General features: G+C 41.3%; 1 protein-coding gene across 1 annotated transcript in view; it reads left to right on the top strand.

Moving 5' to 3' along the window:
• Nucleotides 1-1,183: 1,183 nt before the first annotated feature.
• Nucleotides 1,184-22,809, top strand: part of ltbp1 (latent transforming growth factor beta binding protein 1) — a gene marked incomplete at its 3' end in the record, with an annotated part of 174,087 nt that continues 152,461 nt past the window's right edge. The window contains exons 1-3 of the mRNA XM_071546423.1: nucleotides 1,184-1,864; nucleotides 1,904-1,948; nucleotides 5,756-5,826. Of these exons, the coding sequence (XP_071402524.1) occupies nucleotides 1,554-1,864; nucleotides 1,904-1,948; nucleotides 5,756-5,826 (427 nt within the window). The remainder of the gene's footprint in view (nucleotides 1,865-1,903; nucleotides 1,949-5,755; nucleotides 5,827-22,809) is intronic.

Here is a 22,809-nt window from a genome sequence, read left to right as displayed (position 1 = left end):
CATGCAATTTAATTTCCTTGTCACTTAGCCTATTGTAGGCTACGTAGCTGCTAGATGCCATTATGGAATCTCACTGTCATCTACTGCACAAACTGTAGAACGGCACAACTTTGCAAGTCTTTCTGTTATTTTGATCTCCTTTTATTAGGCACCATATGTTGTATCCGACATGATAAATGTTTTTAGCAGTAGAACGGCTCTGTAATATCTCGGGCAAAAACGGGTCGGTATATATATGTTTTTAAAAATTATCGGGTCCAATCGGATCTCGGAACGAATTTCCCGGGTCCATTAGGGTTTGGGTCCGTCATTTTGGACCCGTGAAGTCCTCTAGTGTGGAAGGTGCTGCCAGCTTCTCTGGTCTCTTTGGTCCTTTTAGTGCAGCAGTTAGGTCCAGATCAGGACAACAGTGATTGCTTCCCATAGACGGCTGTTGTAGTTACAGTAAACTGGACCCAGGTAAGATGGCGGACGATTATCCCACGCTTAATGACGTAATTTCCCCTCTAGTGTTATATCTCTACGGTCAACACATTAACATTTTTCCCCATGGTAAAAGTTGCTAGATTTATCGCTGGTCACTCTTGAAAAATAAAGTCGGCAGGAGGGTCTGAAAAGTTGCTAAAGTCAGCAGACACACTTTTAGTTGGCAACATTATTTGACTTCAGCTGGCAATGTTGCTTTGTTAGAATAACTGTTTTCTTTGGCCCCGCCCACTGAAGTTTAACTCAGCCAATGAGATGAATTCTGCCTCCTGAGCAGCTGCCTCAGAGAAACGTTTGTATAAACTTGCAAAATTGACTGCTGTTTTTTTTAGAGTGTACTTTTTTCAAACTCGAGCTCACTATCAAACTCATTTGAAAGTGAGAAACCTGACGGGAGAGTTAGTGTGTCGGGGATGGGTGGGTGTTGGGTTGCTTTAGTATGGCTCCCCTGACACACTTGGCCCCCCCTAAAAAAAAAAAAAAAAAAAAAAAAAAAACCCTCAGCAAACTTTTTTTTTTTTTTTTTTTTTTTTCTCGGGGTAGTGTGTGTAGGCTCCCCCTCCTGACGTCATGTCTGGAGGCTGGCTGCTCGGGTCTGACACTTTAACTCCGCTTCACCTCTAACAGCGAAACTTTACTGGAGTTTTCAACCTCATCTGACTGCGGACCAAGTCAAGTATCGCTCACAGGAAGCCGCGGCAAGCCCGGATCCCCTCTCTATACCCCGCTATAAGGAGACATAAAGCCGTGCTGTGCTCAGGTCTACACCCTAGGAACAATTTTTTTTCCCCCCCACATGCACTATTTTATTTTTAACTTTCCCAAGTTAAGCCTGCGTTTTTTAGTTGGATATTTGTGTATCCCCATGCCGGGTTTGGAGGTCGATGCCTAGAGGAATATGCTCAGGAATATAGAAGTTTTTCCTTTGCGTTAGAAGTGACAGGAGTTGTTCTTTTCATACGGAGCTGAAAGCAATAACTCCTGTTTAAGGAAATTCCCCCCAAACTTTTCTTCTTTTCTTATTCTTTTTTTTTTCTCCCCCCTTCAGCGGACCCCAGCGTGTGGATATGGCTTGGATTAGATGGGACCTCTTACTTTCCATAGGTTTGTTCGTTTTCCCGGCGTGCGTGTCCGTGCAGCAGCAGCAGAGCCCGAGCGGCTTCAGGAGGCTCTACGTGCTGCAGCCCGGACCGGGACCGGGACCGGGACCGGGACAGGGACAGGGGCCCGGCGGCGCGGACGGGGTGCGCGTCAGCTCCATCTCGTCGCGTCCCGGCGCGGCGGGGCAGCCGCACTCGTACAACGTGGAGCTCACCGCCAGCTTCGGCGGCCAGGTCCGGACCCGCCGCATGGGGAACCAAGCGAGTCCGATCCCGCAGTTCAGTCAGCATCAGTCGGTCATCCGGCACAGCAGCAGCAGCCAGACGGGACGCCAGCAGAACCAGCAGATGAAAACGACTGGGTAAGAAACTCCTGGAGGGGTTTCAGAGCTCCGGGATGCAGTGGGAAATAAAACAAAAAACCATCATAATTATGAACACAATTATGTATTCATTTATGTAGTATTATTATCCTTAAGCAATATAACTTCCATTAGTTTGACACTAGGCTACAGGCCCACTAATATGAATTTATGTCATAAAGATGTATGCCAGCCTAAAAAGCTGTGCAGATTCTATTCTGCAAAAAAGAAAGTGGGTAAAGTGAGTTTAGGTGGGTTTCCCCTCCACTACATCACTGCACATCAAATTTCCAGTGTTAATAAATTGATTTTTCAGTTATTTGGAGTTGTTTGTCCACTCATACAGCTGATATAGCTCTGGTGTGGCCGGTCCAAACTATCCAAAGTGTAAAATGAACTCTGTCAGCTGAGTTCCATTAACTTACATTAACTGGATACTACTATACCATCAATTTAGGCCATAAAGATTCATGCCACCCTTAAAAAAAAGTGGTAAACTCTCTTCCTGCAGTTAAAAAGGAAGGTACAGTGAGCAGACTGTAGGTGCAGCAGCTTATTCTGTCGGGTCAAAGCGCTTACTGTGAGGCATTGGTTCCCAATAGGGGTGGGGTGGGGGGGGTCCCGGGACACCCAGGGGTGCTTGAGGGTGCTCAGAGCAGGGGGCTCCAGCCAGCAATGTAACACTTAGTTTAGTTTAAATGAGATTAAATCGCTCACTATAGAAGTTAAGTTTAGTTTAAGAAACCCTGGTGTAACAGTCAGAGCAGTATGGGGTGTGTAAAGCATCACAATACATGTCCAACAATATTATACACACTTATTGGACTTATACGAAGTGAGAACTCAGTGTTGGGTAGACCAGTGTCTCAGCGTGGGGTGCGGGGACCACCAGGGGTCCTAGAGGGGGTTCCAGGGGGTCCCCGGCAAACTAATGAATTATTAAACGTCACCACTATTTCATTTACAAGAAGTGAACACAATGAGAGAATGTAGAAGAATGACTGTTTTGATCATAGTTTCTCTGTTATCTCTCTACCTGCAATACAGATAGTCTTGGAATTCTGGACAAAATCATATCTAACAATAAAAATATTCTCAGATTTGGGTCTGAGAGACAAAATCTCATCAAATGGGGGTCCGTGGCTCTAATGTGACTAAAGTAGGGGTCCTTGATATGAAAAAGATTGAGAATTACGTTTAAGTCATTACTGATGAATTGAAATGCAGGAATGAGCTAAATGAGCAAATAGAAAGTATATAAATAAGTAGGTATGTAACATATAGTAAATCCATACATGAAAGTCATCTATACTGTTTACCATACTGCCCATTCTAAGTCTTCTCAACATGTGCTGAAATTGTCGGCTGCATATGTTTATATAACCTCAATACTCTATGTTGTATTTTAGGTTTAGATGCTATTTCTCTTTGCTGTATCCTATTACTATTTTCTTGCTGCAACAGCCCAGTCTCCCCACAGGGATCAATATGTTTTCATCTTAAGTAACCAGATTTACGTGCTTAAAAAAAAAAAATCGAATATATTTCAATGAAACGGTTTAACAGCATGACTCTTAACTCTTCAGTTAGTGATTAGTGAGCACGGTTCAGATGTGAACTTCACCTCCACTGAAAGCAAATTCCTCAGAATGTTACAAGGCTCGAGGGGACAGGTGTGTGTGTGTGTGTGGGGTGGGGGGGGGTGGAGGGGGGTAGGCCCACCTGTGGTCATGCCTTTGTGTGTGTGTGTGTGTGTGTGTGTGTAATTCCATACTTACGAGAACCAAACGTCCTCACAAGGACAAAAAGACATTTTCCCATTCCTCACCTCTTTAAGGAGATAATTTAGGATTTACTTAAAAAGTAAACCTAAACAGTCATTCCTCTACATTCACATACACGTGTTCACTTCTTGTAAATGATATAATGCTGAAGTTTAACAATTCATCAATTTGCTGGGGACCCCTTGGAACCCACTCAAGGACCCCTGGTGGTCCCCGGACCCCACGTTGAGAACCACTGGTCTAGGACACCAACCAATGGGTTCACCCAAGTTTCTCCTCATTCAACTGTAATTAGGGAATGAATCAAAATGGCATTAAATTCCACTACTTATTATGAACATGAATGTCGGACAATATATAACATGAACTAACAAAAAAGACTGGATAGTAAAAATAAAATCTTCCCCTATTTATGTGCAACCTGCTGATGTTTTCAAGAGTTAAAAAATGAGCTTATTCTACAAAATATTTATGTCAGGGAGCGAGCAAATGGTAGAAATTGAAGCAGCTAGCTCCATGTTCAATGCATGGAAGAAAAATAATTCTCCGTTTGATGTATGATTATGCGAGGAAAAAAAGTTGAGCCTCTGGTGTGACAACATAATGTGACAGTGTTAGAGATCAATTTAGATCAGTGGTTCTCAACGAGGGGTCCGGGGACCACCAGGGGTCCTTGAGGGGGTTCCAGGGGGTCCCCAGCAAATTGATGAATTGTTAAACTTCAGAATTATTTCATTTATAAGAAGTCAACATAATTAGAGAATGGAGAAGAATGACTGTTTTGATCATAGTTTCACTGTTATCTCTCTATCTACAATACAGTCATGGAAAATCATATCTAACAATAAAAGATATTGTCAGATTTGGGTCCAAGAGACAAAATCTCATCAAATGGGGGTCCGTGGCCCTAATGTGGACTAAATTAGGGGTCCTTGATATGAAAAAGGTTGAGAATCACTGATTTAGATCAATATTTTTTTAAATAAAAAGCAATACAACACCGTTGACGACTGTATTATGTTTAACGCATACCTTTGCATGAATTCATACCTGTATACCATTAAGTAATGTACCGTAAAATAAGGTATAGCCTACTGCCCAGCCCTAGGTTAGAGTAAGGATTGATGTTAAGCATGTAGTGGAGAGGGTTAAGGTTAGGGGTTAGGGAATTAATATAGTCAATGGAAAGTCCTCACAGGTATAGTAATACAACTGTGTGTGTGTCCATTGGAAGTCAAAGGAACATATGCTGCCTTCAAGTGCTCCTTGTGTGCTCCTACTTTCCAGTTTGGAAGTCGTAAATGCAACTTGTCTTTAATGTCTTAACACTAGAATTTTAAAATTGAAATATCTCAGCTTTCACAATGCCTCCCCCATGGCCATGACTTTTCCTCAATGCACTTTCTGTCAAAACCACTGTTTTGAAAATTACACAGGAAAGTAATAATACTTATATTTAATTCTATATAATTATATCTACCCCCTTCATTTGATGGCTCGTTGGCTTTCTCTTTGACCCTCAAAATCCATCAGCCTTTCTAGTGTTAATTCATTAAAAACAAAAATGTGTGATAACTAAAAGTTACAGAAAGAGCAAAAACAGAAACCCACAACAGTACTAATTATAGGATGTAATCAATATGATAAATAAATAAATAAATAAATGCCATGCTCTCCATCCCCTAAACATTACACTGTGGTAATTATAGAAAATTCCCACTTTCCAAGTCATATTTACCACTTTGTTGGGTTGTCCAAATGCAGCTCAACTCATAATTCTGATATTTCCGACGGCACTTGAAGGCAGCAATAGAGAGAGAGGGAGAGAGAGAGTGTTATATCATCAACAGTTTGTTTCTGGGTCAGTGTGTGAGCAATGAGCATGAGTGTACCAAATGTGTGTTTCTTTGAGTTCGTGGCCGTCTGTGGGTGTGTGTGTGTGTGTGTGTGTGTATGTGTGTGTGTGTGTGTGTGTGTGACCGCTCGTGTTTCATCCCCCCCTGTGCTTACTTTGTATTTGCAGGGTGAATGTCTGTGGAGGGCAGTGCTGTCACGGATGGAGTAAAGCCCAGGGATCGCAGCGTTGCACCAAGCGTGAGTTTATACTGAAGTCCATAGTCTCCACATTACACACTAGTACAGTAACTCCATTACACACACACACACACACACACACACACACCCTGAATGCCAGCCAAAGCGCTCCAGGCACCCAACCATGTTCTTTCCGATGCTCGACAACAGCTTTGAAACTCTGCACTCTTGTAGTTTTTCTTTTTTTTTTTTTTTTTTTTTTTCTGTTTGGCACTTCACACCCTTGTCATCCCTTGGAAGAGGAGGAGTAGGGTGGGAAGGTCAGAGGGTTTAAATGTGGATAGGAGGAAAACTCTCTGTCCCTGTTGCTCATGTTAACATCATATTAACACAGAATCGTCCGTCCATCGCTGGAGCCTCCGTTACACCGGTGGACACAATGGAACAATATATCAAGTGTCTAATAGCAGTGGTGTGTCCAGGCCATTTTGACTGGGGTGGCCGAGGTGGGGCACAGGTGGCACTGAGCGCGGCATTTAGGAAGCATGGAGGCAGGTCCCAGGTCAGAATTCTGAATTCCGAGTCAGAATTCCGACTTTAAACTCAGAATTCCGACTTTAAACTCAGAAATCCAAGATTAATCTCAGAATTTAAATACATTTTTCACATGTGGCCCTAATCCTCTTCCATACAAGGCCCAGGTTGAAAACAACCAGAGTTATCAGGCATCACTGTCAACTGTATGCATGTAAAAAAACATGTATGCTACTAACATTACTTCTTGGTCTTTATCTTCAGGTGTGTACTGCATTCTGTTTGGTCACACTGATCCCTAATTTGGTCTTCTCTTTGCTCCCCTTGGCGCATTTCTTGGAACTCAAGGAGTGTAGTTTTGGAAAAAGAAATTAACTGGCTTGATGGTCCTGCCTCTAACATGGCCATCAGCCCAGTCATAACTCAGGATTTTGGGGTGGCACCTGGGGTGGCCAATCAGCTTTCAGATTTCCCCTAGACACGCCCCTGTCTAATAGGGAATAGGGCCACTCTTTGCCTTCAGAGCAGCTTCAGTCCTCCTTGTCCTGCTGTGATGGGATATTGGACTTTTCTTTGGGGGATGAAGGAGGTGGAACTCTTCTTCCCATAAAGGTTCAGTGATGTTTACATCTGTTGATTGGGGACATGAGAGGAGTTTGATGCATACATGGGCATTATCATTTTGGAATATGGGAACATCATGAGGGAACAGTGTTGGTGCCGTAAGATGCTCCTGGACCTATAAAATGACCTCATACTCCTTGGCCATGCAGGTCAATCATCAGACCTAATGACTCCCAGTAGATGGCGCTATACCAGTACAGATCCACCACCATGTTTACCAGTTTGCCAACAAACACTGCAGGTTGAAGGCTTCCTTTGTCTTCCAAACAGAAACCCGTCTGGATGGAGGAAAAAGGCTAAAAGACTCATCGGACCAGATTACTTTTTTCCACTGCGGGTTTTGCCCTCCTTACGCATCTTCGTGAACTGGACTTGGATAGAAGTGGTTTCTGAATCCCTGCCATAAACACCATGCTTGGTGAAGCTCAGGATAGTTTTTTTGTTGAGACTGTGTCACAGAGGTGTTAGTGTAGTCTTTGAGTCTGTAGTTTTGTGGTGTTGGACAACCGCCTGTCCCGTTAAGTATCTGTCTGTCCCGGTGCAGTTTGCCGTGGGACTGTGCTCGCTGCCTTATGCTGCTTTGAAAGCTCATGTAAAAGTGCTGTTTATCAGGCCTCCTTGACAGCTGACACATACTGCTAATTGGCATTGAACTTCATATGACTTGCTTGTGTTGCTGCCTTTGGAACTGTAATTTAGCTATTCAAAGTTCTTTCCATTATATTGTCCAACCCTCTTTACATAAGCACAGTACACATATAGAGTACGTAGATTATGTCCTGAGGGCAGTATTGCTTAATTTATTGTGACAGATTGTTTAAAAGTGGTCAGCCTTTATAGAAATAAGGGCTATTTGGCTGACCTGGGATCTGCCCAGCCGGGGAACAATGACTGGCCTGTCAGTGTTTTCAGTCCCTGCCTCTGCCGAGTCATGAGAAGACTGTTATTACACAGGACCGACTGGCGAGCGCATGTGTGTTAGGGGGCGAAAGAGAAACAGGTTTGGAATGGATTATACCTCTTGGCCCGGGCCTGTTGGCCAGATCGCTTTTCTTATTCGACGGCGGGGACTTGCCAACTTGTTATATAAGAAGCAGACAGCTTTTCTACATCTCTGGCCCCAGTCAGGTGGAGCTCCTAGGGGGGAAGACTGCTAATGTTCAGGCTGTGGGGAGGGGAACAGGAGGACCCCAGGGTTTTCTGTGTTTTATAGATCCCACAGCGTCTGGCTCTGTCAGCACTGACCTAACGCTCAAATTCCACTAAACGCATTGCGTCGCCGTCAGCGCGGCGTCAATGTGTTGCTCTACCTGCTCCGAAGGGTGCTTTTATTTTGAAAGAGGAGCAAAGGGGAAAAGCGCCTGGAGCAAATTCATCAGTACGCAGAAGTATAGCTTTGGTATTTCTTTGCTATTTGAACGAATGGAAACAAATTACAACACAGCCACAAACTACAGCCAGACACTAGTGTAGTTGGTCACTAGGGATGGGGCGGTATATGGAAATTCAATATATCGCGGTACAAAAATGTCTACAGTATGTGAGAGTACGTGTCTATGTTGTGTCTGTGTGGGTGTTTGTGTTTGACGATGTGTTTATGGCTCAGTGTTTTATCAGCCACGGTCCATTAGGAGCAGTGGAATAGCCTGTTGGTAACATACATGAAGGGTGGGAGGGGGTTTGGGACCCAGGTTTCCCACAGCCGGTCGCTTGCCCTTGGCATCAGGACCGAGGAAGGGGGCAGGGTAGGCAGCAGGTAGTGAATGTGCTTTTATTAGCAGTATTTTTATATCAGATGTCTGACCGGAGAAATCTTTCCACCGTGGTGTGGAAGGATTTTACTCAATGGTCTGTAAAACCTGCAATGAAACCCGCCTCACCCTGCCTTAAGGAGCTGCTGACCCACCTAGAAGAATCCCAGCAAACATGTTGATGTTCAGTAGATGTTGATATCTCTCCGATATCAGTGCAAAACAGTTTCCAAAGCTGTTTTAATTGAAGGATTTTTTTTTACCATAATATCACATTTGTGCTCTTTTAAGTTGAGTTTTAAGTTAAACCTAAGGAGTCAGACTCGGCCTCCTCCTGCATGTTGCACCCATAAAATGTTTACTAGAATTTCATATATTGGTTTCAATGGATAGTTTTCGTGTCCCATGGTCTAAATGCTGTTTCAGAGGCTTTTCCACCCTGACAAGAATACAATTCTGGAGGAAATACTGTCATTTTTTGGTAATGAAAATGATCAAATTTAAAGTATTTGAGTATCGGCCAGAAATATCAGTGTCAGCCTTGAGGAACCCAAATCGTCTGAACCCTAGTAGACCATGGGAAGAGGGGCTCTTTGTTTACATGGGCACAGGAAACGCTGTACAAGCCTTCTGGGCAACGACCAGACAGGACTGTAACCCAAGGGGCAACGCTACGCTACAGAGATGATAACATATACTGAACGTGTTGAACAAAGCAGTCGTTTTTTCATGGATTTATATCGCTGCAGACGTGTTCTTTCAAAGAAAATGAATGTGAGTTCTTAAAAACCGTTCTCCCTCCCCCGATGTATGTTCAGGTCAGGATATTTCGTCTGTATTTCCAGTAAGTATGATGTGAATGAAGGACTGATTGATTGATGGATTGATCTTCAGCAATGGACTGCTATAGACAAGCCTAATAAATATGATAAATTACGCAACTGTAATTGATGAATTTGAATCTCTTTTTTCTTTCTCCACATGGACAAACAGGAAAATAAGTCACTCACTGCCTATAGTCATATTGTCAGTCATTTCTTTAAGGTTCTTTCTCCATCCCTCGATATATTCCCCCCCCCCCCACAAAAAAAGAAAAAGTGTTAACAAGAGAGTGTCTTAAGAAAAATGAACTGTTTTTGTTCACTGCCTTACACGTGGCCGCATGAGCCCGTTAGCCCCCGATGCATAAAGTCCTCTTTCAGGTTGTCAGTCACACCGACACCCCCCACCCACCCCACCCAACCTCCCACCAAGACAGGCTTTTTTAATATTGTGGGTAGCCAAGTTAAAAGCTGTGAAAATCTCACCCTGCCCAGTGTTACCAGCAGCAAGTTTAATCCTGGATATTTTCCATGTTAAGTCACACATAATACACACGAAGGGCTTTACAGGGCTTTTAGCATGGCTTAAGAGGACTTCAAAAAACAGGACTTAGACCAGGGACAGAGATGAAGAAATTTGATTTTCCCTGTCTTTACATAGCATGTCTTGTAATTCCCACTTTCAAGTTTTCCTTGTGAAGCTGTTCCTAGCATTCCTCCTTGACTGCCATAAGACAGGAATGCACACAAACTTATTTTGGACTTTCAATTGCTGCTGTAGAACATAGATTTTTGGTGTTTGGTTCTTGTTTTTGGCATCCACAGTTCAGGACATGTGATTTGAATGTCCAACTCATCTCATTGTCCATAATGGACTATGATTCAATTAAATGACGAGGAGACATTCCAAGTACTGCAGTCTCTTCCAGACTCTGTGGATGAAGTGAAATGTCTGCAGATTATTGAATTGCAGGGCAGAATAGCGCTCTGTCGAATCCACCTCAAGTGAACTCATCATGGCTATCTCTAGAAACAAAATGTGATAACTTTGTGGAATCGCCAAATTTACTTACCTGAAAGAAAGTAGCAGAAGTGAAGTGAGGGGGACTGGTGTATGGACTACAGTACCTCTGTAACTGATTATGTAACTGGGCTTTCAGATGATGCAACACATAGGACCTTAGCTCTTAATAGTGGCTGTGAACAGCTGATTGCATTTCTAAATGTGCAAAGTCTCGTCAGCTAACTGTCATTGTCTTGTTGTTAACACATCTGTTTGGGCACTAGTTAATGTATCTAGTAGAAGCTAGCATTAGTAGTTAGTAGCTGCATGTTAACATTAACATTGGTTGCTTCACTAAATTAGCCTGCTGGCTAGTTAGCTAACCGAATTGTATCCAATTCCGGCCACTCGGTCACTCGGAGTTCCCAACCGAAAGCTAAGTGACATAAATTCATACACATTTCAGAAGCTAGGTATCAAATTTCATAAATATCTATACACATTTAAGCATATAAAACACTAAGTTACGAACTTAGTCATGAACAAGAAGCGGGAAGCCTTAAATCCCACTTTGGGCGGCAGTTACTTCATGTAGAGAATTGGTATTGGCTGATAAATGGAAAAATAAGAGTTTTGAGTACATAGCCTGCACTTCTTACAAGTATCTGTAACATTGTGAAGGTACAGGAAGGGTTAATAAAGGGTTAATATCGAGTATATGAATACACCGACACGGACGAAAGTAAGTGTCCAGAATTGGATACAAATTTTGAATCTCAAAAATAGGTGTGCTATCATCCATTTGCAGGGACTGGAAGAAAATCCATTACAAGTTAAGGTAAAAGCGATATTAAACTTTAAAAAAGACAGATGGAGGATTGTTAATTTATGAGAAACTTCAGCGAAAACAGTACGGGATGAAATATATTGGTATATGATTGTGATTTTTTGGTCATATACTGTCCGGAATTGGATACCCTGATGTTAGCTAACAAAGCCAGGTTAGCTTAACTGAGCTGACTCTTCTCAAGCTACAACTCAGAGTGTTTTGGAATAACAAGGGCTACAGACAGTTGTAACCTAGATTTTGGAAACAAATCTACTTTATCAGACTGTTCACTTTTACTTGTAACGTTACTAAATTGACCTAAACTACACCACAACAATCATTTTGAGAGCTCCATGATGGAGTCAGCCATGGTTGATAGGGGATTTTTGATGCAACTGCAAAGCCTCGCCTAACCCACTTACTAATCTAGTTAACATTGACTTGATATGTTAATACTCAAAAACTATAATGGCAGTGTTCACCTGGATAATTAAATCAACTTTCATAGTATTTACACATGGCATGATAACCAGAAAAACTAAGAGTCTAACAGCCCTGGGGCTACAGAGTTAGGATCTTTGTGTAGAGCTGGAAGACTGGTAGGGAGTGGCTGTGTAGAGATAAACTCACTCTGTGGTGTGCAGCCTTCATTATTTACCTAGTTCAATTTGAACATCACGAGGTAGTAATAATACAATATGAAACATACCAATGATTTTTATGCATTTCTATAATTTTAGAGCATGATCTACCTCATTAAACTTGGATATTACATTATGTATACATGGGCTAGAAATAATTGGTCACACTTTATTTGGATAGTCCAATGTTGATACTCAACTTCCTATCAAGTGACAATAATGTGTCACTATAAAGTCTTCTGAGTTTCAAGTGATACTCATAATTGTAGAGCTGCAACGATTAATCGATTAATTGTCAACTATTAAATTAATCGGCAACTATTTTGATAATCGATTAATCGGTTTGAGTAATTTTTTAAAATATGTCAAAATTCTCTGATTCCAGCTTCTTAAATGTGAATATTTTCTGGTTTCTTTACTCCTCTATGACAGTAAACTGAATATCTTTGGGTTGCGGACAAAACAAGACATTTGAGGACGTCATCTTGGGCTTTGGGAAACACTGATCCACATTTTTCACCATTTTCTGACATTTTATAGACCAAACAACTAATCGGTTAGTTGAGAAAATAATTGACAGATTAATTGACAATGAAAACAATCGTTAGTTGCAGCCCTAACCAAATAGGCAAGTGACACTTGAAATCTACTTTTTGTCACCTGATAGTTAGTTGAATATCAACATTGGACTGTCCAAATACAGTGTCACCTAATAATTTGTGGTTTTGGTTAGTAGAAATTTCACTCTTCTAGTGAAAATCCTTAAGTTCCACACCTGCATTTACACATATTTAGCTGCGTAACGTCAATGTGACCAACTGTTTCAAGCAAAACACTTTCTGCTCTGGTCTTTGGCCGAGTCCTGCGGTTCAAAACTCTGTGGATTTTATTTCATCATCATTGTCATCATCATTATTACCATTATGATCATCATCATGAGGCTCAATCAACCGGCTGTAGCGAGCACAATGCGGAATCGCACACTTTGACAGTCTGCCCAGCCCCATTCCTCCCATCACCGACTGTTTTTTTACCCAGAAAGTAGACAGAGCTGGCCAGACCAAACAGAACATGACAAAAAAATCAGCTCGCTTTTCATTCTACAACACAGCAACCGCCTTCATTTTTCATGAAGCTACTTTGTCTCGCTCAAAAGAACAAAAAAAAAAAAGCGCCGCCTAAAACTTCAGAATTAAAAGATTGTGACAACGATTTCAAAAATTTCAGTCCTTGTGCCTTTTCCCTCACTGTTTTTTTTTTTTTTTTTTTTTCCAAAGACGTCAGAGGACGCTGGAGGCAGCCAAGTAATGCTGACTGAGGATGAGAGGAGACTCATAAAAGTGTCTTTGTGCTCCTTCATCTCTTTGCTTCGACTCGTGTGTGTGCTCGGGGGGGGGAAGTGAGCTGCTCTTCGGGTGGGAAAACCTGTAGATTAAAACATACCCTTGATAGGTTCATGAGGTCCTTGTAACATCGTTAATTCCTCCCCAATCTAATATACATGTAATCTAATACACATCAGCGTTCTCACAACTTCAGTCCGTGAAAATCCCTTCAAGTTCTCCTCCAACTTTGTTCCTCTCTTTCTCGCCAGGAGGATCCTGCCTCCTATTTTCAGGCTTGACTTCTTTACATTTTCATCGATTTCTTTGCTTCCTCAGAGCCTCCAGGTATGCTTAAGTCTCTGGCTTGGCTGTCTCCTATGCATGCGTACTTTGCTTCTTGCCAATACCGAAAATCAGCACCACCTTGCCCTTTCTTTCTTTATCCGAACGGGAAAGGAGTGAGCGAGCGAAGAGCGCCGCGAATCGTATCGAGGGGGAAAATCTCCCCGAGCCTGTAGACAATGACATCGGGGGTAAAATTGAGTGATGTTAGCTTTACCACCTGCAGTGAGTGATTAGCTCTAGATGGGGAGGAAAGCATGGATGGCTGCCTCTATTGTCCCGGAGACCCATTCAGAGGGCCTCGTGTCGGGAATGGCGGTTAAGTGGGGTGAGCGCGGACTTCCATCCGGACACAATACCCGGCGACAGGGACGTCTTAATCGACTCCACTCTCCCGGTGGGCCCCCGCGGACCCAAGTGTCACGCGCTTTGCCGAGCCCCGCCGCTTCACTTTATTGCAGCGGCATTCAGCGCAGAGCACCTCCTGTGTCAACGCCTGCTGACGGACACAATAATGAGCTGTAATGGGCTTGGCCACGGGTGGCGAAATGAGGAACGAACCCGCTTGAGTCAGCAAGTCGCCAGGTGTTCTCCTGGCCGCCCCGCGTAGAGAAGGAATGGTTTGCCAGAGAGAGTGAAAATGAGAAAGAGCTGTCAGGCAAACAGTCCTCTCTTCTTTCCCGTCAAACGTTGCCATACGTAAAAAAAGACTGTAAAAAAAGGACGGACGAGGAAGAAATATTTACTCGAATCCACTTTACACACTCACCATCAGCTCAAATAGTATATCAGATTCTTATATCTATTTCTCATAAGTGTGGTCATTAGGCATTGGGAGTGCATTCTAATTCCTTATGAGCGACCATATAAAGCGCTATATATATATGGCAGTAGAAATGTAAACCCAGCTAAACCCAGTTTACCCAACTTTTTATTTACCGATACAATTTACCACCTCTTTACAATGACATGAATCTTTAAAACCTAAATTTATAGTGTACATCAGTGGTTCTCAACATGAGGTCCGGGGACCACCAGGGGTCCTTGAGGGGGTTCCAGGGGGTCCCCAGCAAACTGATGAATTGTTAAACTTCAGCATTATTTCATTTACAAGAAGTTAACACAATTAGAGAATGTAGAAGAATGACTGTTTTGATCATAGTTTCACTGTTATCTCTCTACCTACAATACAGATAGTCATGGAATTCTGGACAAACTCACAATAAAAATATTCTCAGATTTTAGTCCGAGAGACAAAATCTCATCAAATGGGGGTCTGTGGCCCTAATGTGGACTACATTAGGGGTCCTTGATGTGAAAAAGGTTGAGAGTCACTGTTGTACATGATAGTACGTGGTATCAAGCTGATGTAAGTTATATAAAGGTAGAGGAAAAAAAACAATTGTTAAAGTATAATTTTAGTTTTATAATTTTTTTTGTGTTGCTTTGTGGTACTTGGAGATCATCTGCGGTAATGTAATAAATGATCAATAAAGTAATAAAGTTATTACATTATGGGCAAAATTGGTATTACATTACAGGTTCAAGATTTTATTATGTCCTTTGATTTTATTACATTACAGGCAGTTATTACGTTATGGTCAATTATTATGTTTGGGGCCTTTACATGGTTGTTTGCCGTATGATGATCACCGGCTGTTGGTCATAGTTTACCCAACTTTTTTATTTACCGCTACATCACTGGATGGTCGTCATAGAAAGTGTGACTGAAACCATTAATTGATTAAGTCAGTGGTTCTCAACGTGGGGTCCGGGGACCACCAGGGGTCCTTGAGGGCATTCCAGGGGGTCCCCAGCAAATTGATGAATTGTTAAACGTCATTATTTTGTCATTTTAGAATGACTATTTTGATCATAGTTTCTCTGTTATCTCTCTACCTACAATACAGATAGTCATGGAATTCTGGAAAATCTAATCAAATGGGGGTACATGGCCCTAATGTGGACTAAATTAGGGGTCCTTGATATGAAAAAGGTTGAGAACCACTGGATTAAGTGAAATCAAGTCAAGCCAAAGCGGATCCAGTCCTGCTATTGTGGACAACTGGGATATTTAATCTGATTGGGTTTATATAGCGTCAGTGCAGGCCAGTGGAAAGATAAGTGTCTCTCTCGCCCCGGAGGGATTAGCGAGGTCCACAGGATCTCTGCAGACAGGTGTCTTATCAGAGCTAATCTGGACCTGAGGGCCCAGCGGGTGACTCAGGTAAAGCGGAATGCAATATCGACGCATATTGATGTCATACCTTTCCCCTCGCCGCCTGCTTCTCGACGTGGTGAACATCTGCCCCGGGCCATATGCTGAGGTGAAACAGGCAGTTACCCATTTAGTCTAAGCCAGTGATTCTCAACCTTTTTCATATCAAGGACCCCTAATTTAGTCCACATGGACCCCCATTTGATGAGATTTTGTCTCTCAGACCCAAACTTTTATTGTGGTAGAGAGATAACAGAGAAACTATGATCAAAACGGTCATTCTTCTACATTCTCAAATTGCGTTAACTTCTTGTAAATGAAACAATGATGAAGTTTAACAATTCATCAATTTGCTGCGGACCCCCTGGAACACCCCCTCAATGGACCCGTGGTGGTCCCCGGACCACACGTTGAGAACCGCCGGTCTAAGCAATCCCCGTTCCTTCACTTTGGATTTTTCAGGTCTTGCATCAAGGCAGCGACACAAAGAAAGTCATTATACGCAGACGTGGCTCTTAGTTTATGCTTCTCACCTAGGCTCCCTACCACATGAACACAACCACACACACACACACACACATGCATATTTTTAACTCTTGCAGACCTCAGAGGGGCCCGGCCGCAGTGTAGTTTGATCAAAAGGGGCGGACGGCGTCACCTTGACTGATCTATTTCCTGTCCCCGGCTAACAAGTAAATTGCCGTCACTTAGTCCGTCACCCTCATCACAGAACAGAGCTCTTATATAGCTGACCTCAGAGAGAGAGAGGGAGAGGGAGAGAGAGAGAGAGAGAGAGAGAGAGAAAACTATTCACAAAACAGATGGCAGCCTCAAGCTCCAGGCCAGAGAGGGGTTGGGGCGGTGGGGGAAATGAAAACTATTTACGCTAGTCAGAAAAGAAAGCAAAAAAGCTTTGCCCCAAGTGGAAAATTGCAGTGCGGGGGTATTTCAAAACTCAAACATCACTCAGCACCGAGGGGGGAAAAAACATAGGAGTGATGTAATCTTTGAGGTAATCGTACCTCAATGCTGCCCATGGAAGGTGGTTTGGGGGGGGGGGGGGGGGGTCGTTGAAGGCAGACACCCATGCAGATATTTTTGGATTTGAAGTTCAAATTTGACCGTTTTCAATGCCAAAGTATTCCGTTACACTTCTGCGGCGAGCAAAGTCCCAAACGTGTTAAAGATCTTACACAAAATTAGTATATTTCTTTAAACAAGTGTGGTACTCTGTATGCTGTTCTGACCCGCTCAGAAATTTTGCAGATATTTTCATAGTTAGGCATAGGGCTGGACGATAATTCAATATTAGCGTTTATGGTCTTTCAGTGGGATTATATTGTGATGATATGGTGATTTTGGGGATATCGAGACGCGCAATTCTGCTGTCTGAATTGTATTTAGAAACTCAGACAAAATGAAGTATGGTAGGAATATTATGTGAAAATTTCAGTTTAGTTTGACATCACACCAAACATTACCATTCGGTTCAATATGATGAACATTAATTTGATTATTTAACGTGATTTCGCTTATGTGAGCCATGTCGTCATACATATCGATATCGAAAAAAATCCTTAGGATTATCGTGATATTGATTTTAACCATATCATCCAGCCCTAGTAAGGCAAGGATCTGCACTATTGTTTTTTTCCCCCAAATTGAGCAAAGATTGTTGTTATTTTGTGCCGATATTCATGCCAAAAAGTTCCAAAATTATTCCCCCGATTTTTCCCCAGGATTTTGCCTCCATGCCTCTGAGCATGGAATCAAACTCACTATCAAAACCCAGATTATTAATAATAATATGAAAAAGAAAACATATTCATACATACTACAAATCGAATCACATCAAAATCCATCATATCAGAAATAGATGACACTGACTGGACCAGATCTGATTTTTAATAAAACGCTAATATTGGCCCCCATATATCAGCAAAACAATATATCTTCTTGCAGTGGTTTTATTCATTAGGGTGCCACACATTTGTTGTTCTTGCAGAAGTTTTGACACCCAGGGAGGAGGAGAGGTTTTTCCCCCCCCAACGTGCTGCCAGATGTCTTTAGTTGGCCTTTTCCTTTCTCTTTCATTAATCATTTTCACAAATCACAAAGCCACTAATTAGGCTAACAAGTTTAGCGAGGAGGCGACACACCCTCGGGCACCCTGGGGGATTATGGGAGGGACCGGCCTCTTTCTGACTCATTTCCCCCTGCCAGCTTCACACACACACACACACACACACACACACATACAGTCTTTTGCATTCAGCAGAGCATGTCGTGTGTATCTGTGTGTGTGTGTGTGTTCTTGTACTTTTATCCTTGTGAGAACCAGTTTGAGTTTTAGACCTTCAGAGTGAGGACATTCTGCAAGGGGCTTAAGGGTCCTGACTTCTTTAAAGGGCGAAATATTTATAGTAATATAATATTTTGAAATAAACACCGCCTAAATATTACGAGTTACTCCCAGTGAAGAGGAGGGCGCAGATTTTAAGACGTAATTGTGTACGGCTTAAATTATGCGTTCAGTTGGCTTGAATGGGCTGCGATTGACAGAAGGCGGGTCCTAATGTAAGTTCCGCAGAGAATGTTAGCTATTGGTTGACACTTTATGTATGTAACTGATTTAAAAATATCTTTAATCGTGGCACATGCATGTAAAAACAGCCAGAAAACATTAAATTGATAGAAAATGTAAAAAAAACCTGAGAAAAAACTCAAATCACGCTGGAATTGTCCTTTAAGGCAGTGATTCTCAACCTTTTTCATTTCAAGGACCTCTAGTTTTAGTCCACATTAGAGCCACGGACCCCCATTTGATTTTGTCACTTGGACCGAAATCTGAGAATATTGTATTGTTAGATATGATTTTGTCCAGAATTCCATGACTATATGTATTGTAGGTAGAGAGATAACTAAGAAGCTATGATCAAAACAGTTATTGTTCTACATTCTCTAACTGTGTTAACTTCTTGTAAATGAAATAATGGTGAAGTTTAACAATTCGCTGAGGACCCCCTGGAACCCCCTCAAGGACCCCTGGTGGTCCCCAGACCCCACGTTGAGAACCACTGCTTTAAGGATGTGGATTTAGGTTCAGGGTTAAGATCAGTATTAGGATTAGGTTAGGAATGAATGTCGTCAACGGAAAGTCCTCACAAGTATAGTGAGACAAATGTGTATGTGTGTGTGTGTGTGCAGGTGCGTGTGATCTACATCTGCTGTCAAGATCCTTTGTATATTTTCACCAAACAAATCTTTGCGTGCATGTGCATGAGTGTGTGTTGGAGTGTGTAAACTTTGGCCACGTTGTCCGCGAGGCAGGCTTTGTAGTTGAAAAATGGAAGCCCCTATCATCTGCCTGGGGAGAATAGAGCCCAGTGTAATTACAGGCTGTCTGCCAGCCTCCTGTACAAATACAAGACACACACACATACACACACACACACACTCCCGAACCCCATGCCCGTAATTTCATTGTTGGGTCCAGGAGTAAACAAGCAATTGATTGCTGGACTGGTCAAGCAATCGACTGCAGGGCGAATAAATACAATCAACTCTGCTTATGAAAAATGAGCATTATGTGTTGCAGTTTGTTTATAGCTGATGTCATGAATATATCCACCGAATATCCGGTGTCCAATATGAAGCTGACTTTGCTCTGGTATGTGAAGCCCACAGCTGAGTGCAACAAGTTCATGCCCATTCTTTGTGGGTTGTCAAAAGGCATTGTGGGAAACATGGGAAATCAGTAACTGCAGTAGAGGTTGATGAGGCAGGTTGAGGGGAAGTGGGTACAACAAATGGAGCATTGCTAGTCATCTATCAGCTGAGCGCTATGCACACCACATCACAATCCATTCTCATAACAAGGCGGTCTATTTAAATGACCTCCTCTTACACTGATTCTTGCTACACCTTTGATAGTGTGGACCATTCTTAACCAGTTGACACCTTGCCGAGGGTTGGCTTTGGAAGCAAAGCTGTTGGTTGGCAAATGGTTTCAGAGTTAACCAGTTTATAAGTGTGATGGACCGAGCAAGCAGGCACAAGGACGAAAATATCTAATTGCGATTATTTTGAGTGATATTGCAGTTGTGATATGATTTGTGATATTAGAGGGAATGATCATTTTTATATCATTATTCTAATTTTCATTGAAAAACGTATTAAAATGATTATGGTGTGATTTTTGCGGGGATCTGTACCAAACAAAGATGTTTTCTTAAGTCTGTAGAATATGATGTGTAGGCCAGGACATCTCTGCAGCACCACAATATTTCATTTAAAATGGTATTTTGACACACATTTCACCTTTAACAAATATTGCGCCTCCTGCGATTTGAAAATTGCAGTAGGCCATATTGTGATTTTGATAAAATTTTGATTAATTGTTCAGCCCTGTTGTGAATTACAAAAAGATAATGAAAACATAACTATTGTGGGCCCAAAATATAATGCAAGTAACTAAACAGAAAAATGTAACTGAACAGAAACAGGAGCCTACTCACAAATGGCAAACTGAGAGTATAGACCTGACATTACACAAAAAAGGGAAATTAATTAATTTATAAACAAAAGATGATATATATTCAAATCAATTTTACATAAGTAATTAACTTACTTAATATAAAGACATTTGCATTTAAATGAATTAACAATCCGGTTTTAACTACTAAATAAATACATGTACACAACTAAAACAAAGGCGACACCCCCGCCCCTGTTCCGGAGCACTTGGTTTGATCGGACACCCCTCTTCCGGTATAATAGTGCAGTCCAAATAGTAAGTGCGTCTTGACAGTTTGGATGCCGGTGGACATGCAAGTAGGTGGAAGAGAGTTATGGTTATATAAATGCAAAGTAATTAACAGCAAAATGATAAAAACATGCTTAACTAAAATGCGTGCACTCAAATTAGAAACGTAATATCGATAATGCTAAAGTTTGAGCATGTTATTGAAACAAAACCTATGTGTCGTGTCGTTATGTGGTTTGTGTATGTGTATCGTGAATGTAAACGTGCCACAAACTAACCAAATGTGAACAAAGGAAAAGAGAGGTGAGGTGAATGTTAGGTCTGACCCAATTGTTCTCACGAAAGGTGTTCCGCAAGGATCAATCCTCGGTCCTCTGCTTTTTCTTATTATTTGTGCTGAGAATAATGACAATATGTACCATCTGTATGCTGATGATACGATCCTGTATTTGTGTGCTCCCTCTGAAAAATGCTTTTATGAAACTACAGTCTGATTTTAACTCCTTGGAACATGCCGCATTACATTGAAATTTGCTTTTAACTGCAAATAAGACAAAGGCTTCTAACCTCGCGATCAAATACTCAAGTATTCCTATTGAATTTGTAGATATAAATACCTAGGTATTTGATTGGATGGAAATCTTTTTTTTTTTTGTATGATTTTATTTTCATTTCTTTATAGACACAAAACATGACATCTTATACAATACAATTATCACACAGAAAACATCCTAACATAAATACAAAACAAAACCCAACATTACTAGACTTACATCAGAATATACAAATCAACCTATTTACTCAGTCCTACATATCTGCTATATTCCCAAATCATACCACCCATTCATTTTAACACCTCAGCTATCCAATAGCTTTTCACACAGCCTCTTTTGCAAATTAACACATTATCTGTTCATTTTTATCACCTCTTTTATGAAATCCACCTGATAAATACTCTTTATTTCTTCTATAACTTTCATCTCTTAATCTGCACACCTAATTAAAAAAAAACAAAAAACAAAAGCAACCTCCTAAGATTGGATGGAAATCTTAGTTTCAGATGTGTTTGTCCAAGAAACTGAAGTTCACGCCTGGCTTCTTTATCAGGTTTAAATCTTGCTATCCTATGGCTTCATGTAAACAGCTGGTTGCTGGCCTATTCCTGTTACTGCTTGACTATGTGGTACCATTTATAGATTTGCCTCTTTGTCTACTTTGTCCAAACTTGACTCACCATAGCATGCTGCTTTGAGATGCATTATAAATCTAGGTTATAGGACCTATCATTGGATACTTTATAGTTCACTTGCTGCACGTAGGATGCAACACAGGTATGTTTTTATGTATAAGGCCATCCTTGGCATTTTCCTATGTACATTCATTCTAAAATTTTATTGACACATATAAGACATAATCGTAGATCCAATAGATGGCTCTATTGCAAGGTACCAAGTGTTGGTACCAAGAAGAGTTTGTTTTATTTTGGCCCATGGTCCTGGAATGAGCTGCAACACTCAAGCGTGACTCGCTCATCTCATTGGCTGGTTTTTAGAAGGAAATTAACTGGCATTGTCACTGAAAGCTGTTCTTGTTTCAGGCTATTTTTTTTTTATCACACTACATTATGTGTCACATGGCAGATTTTATTTCCATTTCAAGTTTTAAATTTCATTGCTCTCTTTTGTCACTTGTGTGGTGTTTGTATTTAAAAGTTACTATTTTTTATATATATATATATGTGTATCAAAGCAACACACATCAACAAAAACAACAATTAAAAGAGGGACAAAATCAAAACAAAACAGAAACCCTAACCCAGGCAAGTGACTCAGGAATTACATAAAATAAAAATAACAAATAGCTAAATAGCAGGTATCACACAGGTCCATACTACATAAACCCTCTTGTAAGAATAGCAGAGATATCTAAACCAATATATGACATAAAAGGCTCCCATGTTCTATGAAATACATTGTCTTTGCAATGTAACATGCATGTCAAATAGTCCAATGATACATATTCAAGTCTGACCTTATGCCAATATGTTTTAGATGGAACTTTGTCTGTTATCCAGTTCAAAAGAATGCATTTTCTTGCACAGAATGTTAGCATTTTGTAGAGTTTCCCTTTGTATTTATCAGTAATAAAGCCATTCGGTATCCCAAGAAACATGCATAGTGGATCACACTC

The sequence above is a fragment of the Centroberyx affinis genome, unplaced genomic scaffold, assembly GCF_046629955.1.
Source record: "Centroberyx affinis isolate AG114_WGS23_722 - 3 ecotype Tasmania unplaced genomic scaffold, CSIRO-AGI_Caff_v1 ptg005267l_1, whole genome shotgun sequence".
In the NCBI taxonomy this organism is placed as follows: Eukaryota; Metazoa; Chordata; class Actinopteri; order Beryciformes; family Berycidae; genus Centroberyx; species Centroberyx affinis.
The sequence above is the reverse complement of the archived record's forward strand: the minus strand, read 5'-3'. Positions and strand labels throughout refer to the sequence as shown.